Here is a 12,822-nt window from a genome sequence, read left to right as displayed (position 1 = left end):
CATCATGGGCCTCGTCCTCTCGTGCTCGACCTAGGCCCTTTGTGTGACCTTATATGATCCGTCCAATTGTGCTTCGGCCTATTTTACTAGCCCAAAGATGGTTAGTACCTCTAGTTATGATATAACGACGACCCAAATGAACGAACTTAATTATCTCTATAATTTGATCCATTTATATATTTAGTAATTGCACATGATGAAGACATAAATCCTTCATAATTCATAACCGACCAAATTATTTTAATTTAGCAATTGCTACTTATTAAATTAATAATCAAACTAAAAAAATGGAAATATTGAGGGCGACAGCCATGGCTGAGTGGCATGTTTTGGTCTGAGAGGGAGGGGCGGGGGGTTGGCCTGGGACGCTGGCTGTCTTGATCCAAGGAGAGAGCAGCAACCACATGGAAGTGTTGTAAGGCTGTTGCTGCAAGGTGCCCAGGCACCATGGCCAGCTTCGGTTGGCGACACATAAGTGGCTCTGCAACCTTGAATTTTAAAATAAATAAAATAAAATAATACTTATTTATTTTTTTTATCTCGATAAAATCAATACGAGTATTTTATTTTAGATAATTTCAAATTATTATTTTGAGTAAGATTCCAAATGGATAATAATTGATAAATTAATGGTAATAATCTCATAATTAAATTAGGATATAACTGATTTAAAATTTTTGATTAAAAATAATTTCAATTCAATAAAAATAATTTAAATTCATTAAAAAAATCAGTAATTCGAATTATTGACCGACCATTTATTATTGATCACCTAAGCACCTCTTATTTAAATCCGTATATTTTGGCCCAAAATTTCTAATGAAGTTAACTTTTATTTATTTATTTATTTTTTTTTGACCCGAACTTTTATTTTTATTTTAAGATTCTAGAAATTACCATAAATTGGAGTGTAGATACACAAAGTACCAAACTCCCAAAAATAAATGTTACCATAATTGTAATTTCCCCTTATAGAGTGTGACTGACTAGGAGGCGACTTTTACCATATAAATTGCTTACGAAACACTCTCCTCACTTCAGCAGACATTTAACACTCTCTCTCTTTCTCTCTCTAGATCTGAACTCAATTTCTACTTTCTCTCTCTTCCCAATCTTCAAGATTCTCAGCAAACTTGGACTCTTTATTAACAGAAAATTTTATTTATAAATATCCCCAAATTTTAATATTTTTATTGGGAATAAATTTTATATATTACAATCTATCTTATTCTGCAGATTGATTGAATTTGATTGAATTAGGGTTTTTTTTTGTTTTATAGCTTGAACCTTTAACTATGGCGGCTGGTTCTGCCTCTGCCTTTGAGGTTAATTTTTTTATTTAGTTAATTGTTTTTGGGTTTTATTCTAATTTAAATTTGAAATTTTGGGTATTATTTTAGCTTTTTACTCTGTTTTTTTTTTTCCTGATTTTTTTGATGGGGTTTTGAATTATCAGGTTGGTTCGTTCTTTATTACGAAATATTATCATGTGCTTAAAGAATCGCCGGAGTTTTCTCATCAGTTTTACAATGATGCTAGTACTTTGACTCGAGTTGATGGTGATGATACTCAAACTGTTTCTACTCTCTTGGTAATGATTTTTCTATCTCATCCTCTGTTTAGTTTTTATAAGAAGTAATGATGTAGATGGGATTCGATCTTATATTCCGAGGTCACGGGTTTTGTCCCGTGATTTTACTGAGTGTGATTGATTGTATAGTTTTGGAACATGCTTGGTTTTATATTTATATGATACGGTAGTATGAGTACGAGTTTAACTGGTGTGCATTCTTAGTTAAAAGTATAGTATTCTCAATTCGATTATTGTCACTTTGTATTATGAGTATATGTTTGTTGAGAAAGATTGAATTCTTAATGATTAAAGTGTTTAGAGTGGCTTAAAGGGTCATAATTCCTGAAAATATACTGTAATTTAGGTGAATTAGTCCTGTTTGAGACACTAAGGGATGGAGGAATTATGTGAAGAAATCCCAAATACAACCCATCACTTGATTATTTAGCTCAAAAGCTAATACGAGCAAGTTTAATACGGAACTCTCAATGATGTCCTGTCCAGCGTTTTAACGAGGAATGGACATCATGTAGATTTATGTCAATCATTGAGAAGTAATGGGATTTTGCTTTATAATACGAAGAATTCATCTTGGTAATAGTAAAGGTCGCTTTAGGTCAAGAAGTACTGCAGGAAAAAGACCATCCTATATTTAATGTTTGAGCCAAATTTTGGTATAATGCTATCATGGATACCCACCTAAGCGAACGGCTTAGTTTGGGCTTCTTAATGACCTAGCTTCGTCATCTACTCCTTATCAGTTGTCGGATTTGTCATTCAGTACTGAATAAGGTCATCTTTGGGTGCCTTAGATGACTTATCCCAGTTGCCCTTGGAGTCCTTAACTCAGGGGATTCATTTGATTAGGAAAATTGTGGATCGTAGAAAAGAAAAAAGAAAACAGGGTTGCAATTTGGTTATCAGGGCCACATTGTTGCAGAGGTGGCATCTTGTGGACTGACAAATTGGACAAAAAATCCAAGTTATCTTGTTAGTTTGTATACACTGTAATATGATCATATTTTAATAACATGTGAATTCAATTGCATCAATGTGGTTTTAATTATAAATTATTCAAATGGTTGACATATTGAAAATGTATGTGCAGCATTTCTGAAATTGCAGAATTCTTAAATTCTCATTTGCTGTTTAATCGGTTTGTTTAAAGAATTTATGATTGTCCTTTCATGACTATCCTTTTACTCTTTTATCAAATTTTCCAAAATTTACATCGTTCCTTCTTTCCCACCCCTTGTGTTATTGTGCTTTGTATTTATATAGATGAGTTGTTGCATTCATATTCATCAACAGATACATTCATATGTTCCCAAGTTCCTGAAGTACATTTCCTTAACAAAAGTTAAACTATGAAAGCATATATGGTAGTAAAGTTAAGTTATGCTTCAAATTTTTTTATCGGCCATTTGTCTTTAACAAAACTGTTGCAATTATTTGGCAGGATATCCATTCAGTTCTAACTTCTCTAAATGTTAGTGGAGTTGAAGTGACAAAACTAAATTGCCAAGACTCTTTGAATGGGGGCATTCTGGTTATTGTGTCAGGCTATGTGAGGTCCAGAAACTTCGGTGGCAAGAGGAGGTTTACACAGGCCTTCTTCTTAGCTCCTCAGGAGAATGGTTTTTACGTCCTAAATGATATTCTTCAATTTAATGATGAGGTTCTAGTCAACCAGCATCCAGTGCCAGAACCTGAAATCAAGGTTGATTCTGAAATTCCTGCATCCAGCCCTCGCTTAGACCAGCCAGGTACTGATGGAAGCTGTTATGTTTGTGTTCAGTCTGAAGGAAGCTTGACGTATTCTTGCTATCTGGATGTGATGAGAATATAAGTGACCATTTTTATATTGTTATTAAGTGCATGTGATTTTTTCTATGTATTGTTTAAATTGTAAATTACTGCTGCAAAACTGCGTAATATGCATATCAAAATTCTTGTTATATCACTCAGTTATTCCATGTCACAAGCAGTAAAACTAGAAGGAATGTCATTCATGTTGTATTTTTCGATGTTTTTTGGTTTATATAATTTATGGCCCTTCATTTCTGGATTTTATGTCAAGTATGGATTCTTGTTGCTTTTAAAACTTTGGGCAATCATGTTTTCTGCTGCAGCATCTAATTTCGAGCTGGAGGAAGAGACCAGGGAGTATGTGAATTCAATTCCCATTGAAGAAGATTATCCTGTGGACAAATATAGCCTTCCCGATGAAGAGCAACATGAAGAGTCTCATGTAGAAACCATTGTCCAGGAAACCCCTGTTGAAGAGTCTGCTCCACCTGAAAGTGCTGTGAACCATATGAACTATGTGGAGGAACCGATATCTGTTCCAGCTGATGAGCCTGCTGGGGAGCCCGCCGGGGAGCCTGCCAAACTATCATATGCTTCAATCGTAAGCCTTCTAGTTTCTAGCCATCTGTTTTAAGCTGTTTAGATCACCTTGACAAGTTGGTTCTTTTAAGTGTCTGTTTGAAGTATGCTTGTTTAAAAAATATTTTATTTCTGAATTGAATTTGATGCGTTATAAAAGTTTGATACAATAGAAAGTGATCTGATTTTGTGAAACTCCAATGTTATTAATTTTTGTCTGATCTTTTAATAGATAAATTATTTGGCCAATCTTATGATTTAGAGATAACATTCTGCATATAATAAAGTATCTCATTTATGATATTCTATTGTCAAATTTTGCAGTTGCGAGCATCAAAAGGGCACTCCTCACATCCAGTTGTTTCTAAACCTGCTGCAAGGCCTCGCATCCCACCTCCATCGGAGCAGCAACAGAAAGTGCAACCGATTGCTCCACAATTAAATGCATCAGCATCATCATTTGTTCCCGAGACAGCTAGTTCTGGGGCTGATGAAGGTTCTATTCAAGAAGGTATGTGTAAACCAGTTATCTACTTTGTATATGCCTCTTGTAGTCTTGTCTTATGTGGACTCGGGTTTTTTTTTGTGGCATGCATTGATAGTTGGGATCTTTAATTTTAATGCTGGCTGTCACACAACAGTTTGTACTATGCATACTTGGGTAGACTGACAACATGATAATTATTGCTGAAAAACAATTAGTGGGATGTTCTTTGGTGGAATGTTGGATGCTACACTTCCCAGAATGCAATAGTTTAGTCTTTAGTTGACTGCAGGATTTAGAGATTCCCTATATCAACCTAGGGTGGACTATGTACGAACTTGCACTTCCCAGTAAATAGTTTCTCAACTCTTTACTTGCAGCCAGGAATTTTATCAACCAAAAAGTTACAAACAAGGTGCTTTATCGGTCTTATTAGTGAATTTTTTTTGTTTGTTTGGACTATGCTTCTCATAATCCATAATTTATTTGTTTGGAGAATATATCTTGGTTTTGGTCTGGCAGCTATGATGTATTATTGGTTGTCAATTTAAGACTTCATGCAATGTATTGTGCGATGTACTGTAATATTTTTTGAGAAAAGTTATGCCATTATACTGTTATGTTACCTGAGGAAGGTTTACCTGGAGTCTTTATAAGTATATTTTTCAAATACATGTGGTCTATTTACAAGTTTCTGAGCAGCAGAACTGATTTTCCAGTACTCAAATGGAGAGTGTGAAGGTATGAGACTCTTGAAACATCAAAGCAGGTTCTCTAAGGAGTAATTGACAGTGCCAAACTCTTTGAAACAATATGGGTTTTGGTTCGACCCTTGTCAAAAATGATTGAATTTTGGTCTTCTAGTCAAAATTTAGTCAGTAATTGAGTGTAGGAGCTCATTGTTGGAGTTGAATATCAATTGCAAAATCACGTACTCCAGCTGAGAGGAGACACCCCTATTTTGGATCATGTATTGAATTTGTTGCAACAGATTTCTAGCACCTTCGTAGCTTTATCTCTGGTATCTCATTGTTTCTGTGGCTGTCATAGGTTGACAAATATCACCTAAATCCTCTTTTACTTTCTATTTTAAGTTTTGCGTACAAAGGCTCTTGCTCTGTTACATTTCCACTATTTCCAAGCACCAATAAAAAGTTGCATACGTCATATCCTGATATCCTCTATAATGAAAATATTTCCTTATCGATGTTTACACAGCATTGCTTGCATTGTCCATTAATTCTATCTAAAATCACGTGGAACATTTTTGTTAGTGCTATTGTTGTTGTTCTACATATCTCTTGTTCTCATCATATTTGTAATGGGAATTGTACAACTCAGGGGAGATGACATCTGTCTATGTGCGAAACTTGCCCTCAAATAATGTTACTACTGCTGATCTTGAGAAGGAGTTCAAAAAGTTTGGTAGAATCAAACCGAATGGAGTAGTCATTAAAAATCGCCAGGTGAGTGATATACTTGGTTTTGTGAAGTTGCTTATTGGATTTATTTGAAAATGCTTACTTGACTTTTTACTTCTGGACACGCAGGATCTTGGAATTTGCTATGCATTTGTCGAATTTGAGGACATTTCTAGTGCTCAAATTGCAATAAAGGTATTATGGCAGCTTCATTGTCATTACATTTACCGTTTTCGCCTAGTTTAGCAAGTATTGGATCATACAAATTTTTTATTTGTGCTGCAGAAACTTACTTATCCCAGTAATGTTAGTAATAAGTGATTTTTAGTACTCATCAGATATTAAATTAAGGTTAATTGTGAGTGTATCTTATGTTTACTGCTATGCTGGCCCTTTAACAACCACCAAAACAATTGTCGACTTGTAACAGTGTCATAATATGCTGAAATGAGTTCTCGACATAATGTGTTGCCATCATGTGTTTTAAAATTCATATTAATAAAATGTTTAATAATAATGCTGTTTCCTTTTACATTTAGACCTAAATTCTGTTGGTGACTTGGTAATTAGAAGTTTCTAATAGTATTTTCCTTCGAGCTGTGATTTTTTTTTTTTTGTCAATTCATCATTTTGAGTAATAGTATCTTATCTGAGAAGTGCGACCAGAAATGTGTTGATGTGAAATAAACTGCAGTGTGCTGTGTTGTTGACTTGTTGGGGAACCAGCTGTGTGCTTTTAGTAAAAAGATAATAAAAAAGGTGGGTTCATGTCCAAGTGTCATTCTGGAATTCCCTATTGTTTTTGGTAAACCCAATTTGTGTTTTATGAATTTATTGATTTCCTTTGCTATAGTTTTCTCAAACCTTTATGTTTTTTTACTCGCACGTATTTACTACTCCCATAAAACTTTCTTGAAATCTGTTCTTTGTCTTTTTTAAAACTCTCTTAATTTTTACTTGGTTGCTACTTTCCTTTTCTCACTTCACAAACCTTTTTTCAAATTCTTTCTACTGATTATCTTGTTACTATATCTTATTACTCCTTTTTTATATCAGACAGTTTCTTATGACGATTCATGTTAGCCGACCCCATATCATTTTGAGACTAAGGCTTTGTTGTTGTTGTTAATTTGTTAGAATTGTAACAATTGTATTTCTGAATCTAATTTTATCGATTTTTTTTTTTTTTTTTTACAGAATTCTCCCATAGAGTTGCTGGGTAGGCCAATCTACATTGATCCGAGGAAACCAGGTGGAAGTAGCAGTTCCCGTGGTGGAGGTATGTGCTATACTCTGTTCTAGTTCTGTTTATCATAAAATCCTTGTTAGGTTTATGTGGACCCCCATTTGATTACTCACGTTATGGAATAGTACAAAAGCATTTGAATAAATTAGTTGCTGACTGTCCGCTAATTAAAAGCGTAGTAACCTATATCTAGGCAAAGCAGCCCAAGAATGACCAGGACAAAGGGTGCTCCAGTTAGTAGCTAGCTTTTAAGTCAACTGAAATGCCATATACTATTTATAATGAGACTGTGAGAGTAGAATTTTTAGCCAGTGGAGCTGTTAGTTAAGTTATTGTGCTCACTTTAATTGTAGAAAAGGAACTTCATTGTCTCATAATTATCATTATCAATAACTTAACTAAAAGCGATACCTAGAGTTACACATGTCATCTCTAGGTTGAAAATATTCCCTCCATTTATTTATTTCCTTTTTTTTTTTTTTTTTTTTGGGCTACATTTTCATTATTTGTTTGTAACTTAAAATATTGTCCTTTCATTTTGAAAATTTTATTTCCAAGTACACTTAAATATAATAATTTGATATATTTGAGTAGTATATTTTAAAGATTAGTATTTTTTGGTAAATTATTATTGTTGAATTAACATTAGCAAAAATTATGCTTTGCACGGGATTTAAACTAGTTAAATTACAATTTTCATAAGTTTAGTCAAATATAATTCCTTTGCGCCATGAACTTTGCTACATTTGGACTTACACGCACTACACTTTAACCATTTATTATAGATTATGCGTGAGGAAAAGAATAGTCATGTGGGATCTCGGTAGAGTTTTCTCTATGTATAGTTTTTAAATTTGTTAATTTTTCTAAATTTATACAACATCTATTTTTTTTTTCTTTTCTTTTTTAATGTACCAATCTGCTTTTTCACACTTTTTATGTTCTTCTCTAATAGTCAATATCTTTAATTTTTATTATCAAATAATCATAAAAAAGTTGCTTTTTGTAAATTACATATGGAGACGGTAATGAAAGGGATTCCAATTGTAGTACGTTATCAATGATATGAAACTAGTATTTCAAAACTAGAAAAGTTCCCTAGATAATGCTTACGTGAAAATTTATAGTGATTGAACTCTGCGAAATAGCAAGGGTTGCAAATGACTTTAAAAGTAGGGGGTGGCATGTTCCAATGAATTACAGCATCAGTCTTGTGCTCAGATCAAAATATTGAATATAATTAAAGTGCATGAATTCGATATACATATATGGATTTCTTTGTTATCACAATATTGCTGTGATGATAGTTATGTGATGATTCAACATTTTGCTTATGTGCAAATGCTTTCCCATTTTACAACAGTGCCCCTTCTGAAAATTATCACGGTTCTAATTTCTCTCTTAATCTCATAAACAATTGGCAGCTGCAGCTAGAGGCAGAGGCCGAGGTGGTTACCAAAATAACACTTCAAGAGGACGTGGTGGGATCAGAAACCCTGGTCGAGGAGACAGCAGCGACTACAATAGGAGTAGAGGCTCAGGGAACGGCTTCTACTAGTGCGTACGCCCTAGCTAAGCGTATGCGACGCAATTATCTGGATCAGGGAGGAAGGGAGAGTGATGCTAAATTATTGCTCTTTCTCTGTAGGTGCTTCTGTCTTATTTGTTAGTGATAAACAATTAGGTCTCCACCCTTGATCTAGGGTATTGAATTATTTACCTGAAGGTCGAGGAATGAGGCGCATATTTAGTTTATATTTCTACAGAAGGTGCATATATGCCGCCTTCGCCCCCATGTGTTTTTCTTCTACATGGGGATTTTTTTGAATTTTCTGCCAAAGGTTTGGTTATTTGGCTGCCCTGAATTGAATTTGTGTTATCTGAATTTTGGTTAATTGAATTATGAGATGATTTCAAGTTTGTTCGGAAATATCAAAATGGCTTTTTTTAATAATTGATCGTATCATTCATTAGTAGTGTTGGAAGATCATTCCATATTGTGCATTAAAAAGGAATTTACATATATTGTATTTTACTAGGTATTTTTCAAGAAACATATAATTAGTCTGTTACATTATGCATATATGATACTGTGGTTTTACTATGAATCTTAAATTTCTTCTGAACATACATATTCTTGTTGAAGGGCATGAAATATATATCAAACAGGGCTCTAGCACAAAAAAAATAAACAGGAAAAGTATTCCCTAGGCTGGTGTTGCCAATACTTCCGTGTTTTTTAACCCTGAATGGATCGGAAAATCTAGGTTATTGCAGCAACCATGGCGCGCTGATGACGAGTTGCAGGCATTGTGCATAGATTTCCTTCTTCTATTTCCCAGAGAAAATTAGCATATGCTGCAATCACATGACTGCAGGAAAGCAATACAGAAAAAAATCAGTTGAAAATAAAGGGACACGAGAAACCAAATGCAGAATTTAATACCAACCTATTTTCAGGGGAAGCCTGAACAGATCTTTGGAAGTAGCCTAATGCTCGTTCTTCATCACCATGGAGCTCCCAAATCAGCTGGGCATATTGTGATAGGATTTCACCATCTCCGGGATCCATTAGTATTGCTCGAGAGTAATATTCTTCAGCCCCTCCAAGATCCTTAGACTGAAGGAGATAGATTAGCAATAAGAATATTTGTGAGTATGACATTGTATGCTACATGAAGAGAATATGAATGTTCGAGGCTAACCTTGTGAAGGAACTCGGCATAGTTTCTCAAGATCATTGGATTTCCAGGATTTTGTTCAACCATATTCTTGTAGTGTTCTGCCATGCTAGCCTTGTTGCTGCCATCTTCGCCGTAACCTACTGGTTTATATTCATTGTGTCCTCCACTGCCTCCTCCTCCTCCGTTGTTATATCCACCGCCACCAGTAACCACTCCGAGTCCCCTTGCAAGATGCATTTTAGAGGGTACATTTTCAATCTCCTCTTGAGCATAGATATATCTTTCTTTTAACCCCATGTTCATAAATGCTATGGTCTTATCTAAGCTTGAATCATCCCTTATTTCCTGTTGAACTTCTTCATCACTTTCTTCTTCCTCATCATCTTCATACCGCCTTTTGGAATTGTGCATCGAGAATGAAGGGATGGATTGCAGAATCGAGCAGCTGGGTTTGCGTGGAAGCTTCTTGGCAGCAGGGATAGAACGGTTGAATTCATCAAAACTGTTGCAGACTAATTCTTCCAAGTTTCCTTCAGATTGTACCCTTCGAAAACCATTGGTTTGAGATCCATCAGATGTGATTTCGGCGTTAATAGAAGGGGACGAGTTGGAGATTGACGAGGGGGGAATGAGATTCAGGGGACACGTAGGTGTTTGATGGAAGGAAAACTTCTTAGGTGGTAGGTGGTGTTTGGGAGAGTTATACTCCGAGTGGTTGCCATGGTTCGGAGATTCCGTGTACGATGACGAAAGAAGTGAGCCAAGAATAGGGGTGGATGAGCTTCTAATGAGCATCATCTTTGTGATATTTTTCTTGTATGAAAAAATATGGAGAAGAATCTGAATTCAAAGGGAAAAAAAGTGCTAAAACTATCCTGCCAGTTGCATAAATGAGATAATGGTAGTATATACTATTATTAAAAGTGATGATAATAGAAAATAATGTAATGAATGGCCTAAAAATGTTAAGAGATATTATAATTTGGGCCTACTATCTAAACAAAATTCAAGAAAAAACAAGCAAAAAATGTCATTTTCTTCTTTTACTAAATGTTGATATTTTGGCCCTTTCGTTGTGAATTTTGCACTTTTTTGGTCTAATTTGTGCATTCAATGAATTCACATGCAAACTCTTGTAATTGTTTGAGTGGGTGGGGTGTTGTTTAGAAAAGGGCAAGGACGGTTGAAATTTGAAAAGTTGAAATATGGCAATTTTATATGATAGACATAAAATTATTTACATATTAATTAATTAAAGAATTAAGATAAGAGGGGAAAAAAGAGGGAAAAAAATTAATTTGAGGTGAACATAAGTTGTGTTATCCGGTACTTGGTGGAGTATATGTGTAATGTGTTTAATAGACTTTCAAATAAATCAAGCAAGGTTAATGACCGCACATTACAAGTATTTTCTAGAATTATCATATCAATCAATGAAAATGGTGAAGGGGCTTAACTCTGCATTCTGCAACCTCTATATTGCCTATATATACTAATGTTGGGCATTCAAGCGTATACATTGTAAACTAGTACATGCATATAAGAAACCACACCCAAGTCTCTTTAAGTATATTTTTTTTTGTTGATATTTCCCCTCATCCTTTGATTTGAAAAACTTAATCACAAATCCTTATTGGCCTAGTCCTATTTCACCTCTCATCCATGTTGCTACCATGATTGCCATGAGAATATTTTTTTTATTATTTGCTCGATTGTTGTCTCTTTTTCTAATTCTACGATTTTTGAAAATAATTAAATCACATTAACAGTCTCTTGTTCTAATTCTACGATTTTTGAAAATAATTAAAAATACATTATTACTCTTTTCACCAAAAGAATTTAGTAATAATCACAGATATATTCATCAAATTACACAAATAATTTATTTAAAATTATTAATTCTAAAAAAAATAAAAATTCTTAAAGAAAATCGATCATAAAAATCATAATTATTATACTTCTGCACAAAAACTATTTTGTTGCTCTCAAAATGGTCATAACAGCAACCCAAAATCCTTCTTAATACCAAATCAACCTCCCTTCACGGAATCCTCATCATCCAAAAGTGGAATGGTTGATTCAAAGATTCCAAACCATATCTTTCAACCCACAACTCTTTACCCTCATTTATTCCGCGCTAATTTTCATTTTTTTTTTCTCGTAAATATTCATATCCTCTTTTTCATATGCTCACCAAATTTATTTTGGTAACTCCAACCACTCATTATTTCTCTTAGTCCATTTCCCAATCATCAAATTCTTTTATTTCTCAAGAACAAATATTCTATCTTTTACACATGTAACAACTAACAACAAAACTTATTAGCTAAAAAAAAAAATCTTTCAATAGGCTCATACGATATTTAAAATCTATGAGTAAATGGTTGATCCTTGGTTTTAGTGCATATTGTTGTACTGTACTTATATTCTTACAATTTTGCAGATTTTAATTGATGTGATTATGATATTATATCGTCAGAATTTGATAATTTTTTTAATAGCGGTACAATATTATTTTCGAAATTGGTGTATCTAAATTAGTTTGTCAAATATCAATAATCAATCAATACGGAGTATATATTAAAAGACACATTAGTAATGACATGTGTCATCTCCTGATAGTCCTTAGTTATTTGTTTTTTTTTAAAAAAAAGTATATAAATTAAGAAAACAAATCACAAGGTAATATTACTTCATATATATATATAAGGTAGGTCCAAAGAGCAAGCCGATGAAAGCTCTCGAAGGGTGTCTGCTCGTGGAAAACAGGAAAAAAGGGACAAATCGGCAAGAAAACCGCAAGAACGGCCCGGGCCAAATACCTCCGATCTCTACCGCAGGTGCCAAAGAAGAATGAGAAAAGGCCCAAAAAAAAGGTTCTCAACCCAATCAAAGCGACGAAAACTCTCGCGAAATTCCCACGGCCGCCCGAGGCTGGAGTACTTCCCTGGTACCTCCGAATAAGTGCCTCACTAAGCTCATAGCTAATAGGTTTTCTTGGTGAGTTTATTTTGATTGATCCATCA

General features: G+C 34.2%; 2 protein-coding genes across 3 annotated transcripts; one reads left to right on the top strand and one right to left on the bottom strand.

Moving 5' to 3' along the window:
* The first annotated feature begins 1,027 nt into the window (after nt 1–1,027).
* Nucleotides 1,028–9,050, top strand: LOC145570370 (nuclear transport factor 2-like). 2 transcript variants are annotated; one of them, XM_081629425.1, is made up of 9 exons: nt 1,028–1,325; nt 1,457–1,591; nt 3,033–3,339; nt 3,706–3,983; nt 4,286–4,472; nt 5,787–5,911; nt 5,996–6,061; nt 7,064–7,145; nt 8,543–9,050. In XM_081629425.1, the coding sequence occupies exons 1-9, from the start codon at nt 1,296–1,298 to the stop codon at nt 8,668–8,670; spliced, it is 1,338 nt and encodes a 445-aa protein (XP_081485551.1). In that variant the 5' UTR covers nt 1,028–1,295; the 3' UTR covers nt 8,671–9,050. The 2 variants fall into 2 exon arrangements, with proteins under 2 accessions (XP_081485551.1, XP_081485550.1); XM_081629424.1 differs by having other exon boundaries at nt 1,029–1,325; nt 8,537–9,050.
* Nucleotides 9,051–9,195: 145 nt separating this feature from the next.
* LOC145570371 (uncharacterized) lies at nt 9,196–10,686 on the bottom strand. The gene is made up of 3 exons (XM_081629426.1): nt 9,818–10,686; nt 9,563–9,732; nt 9,196–9,484 (listed from the first exon to the last, which is right to left on the bottom strand). Exons 1-3 carry the CDS (start codon nt 10,592–10,594, stop codon nt 9,376–9,378), a joined length of 1,056 nt encoding a protein of 351 aa, XP_081485552.1. The 5' UTR covers nt 10,595–10,686; the 3' UTR covers nt 9,196–9,375.
* Between the last annotated feature and the right edge of the window lie 2,136 nt (nt 10,687–12,822).

Source organism: Chenopodium album, chromosome 12 (assembly GCF_948465745.1).
Source record: "Chenopodium album chromosome 12, dcCheAlbu1.1, whole genome shotgun sequence".
NCBI lineage: Eukaryota > Viridiplantae > Streptophyta > Magnoliopsida > Caryophyllales > Amaranthaceae > Chenopodium > Chenopodium album.
Note: the sequence above shows the minus strand (reverse complement) of the source record. Positions and strands in the feature narration are given on the sequence as shown.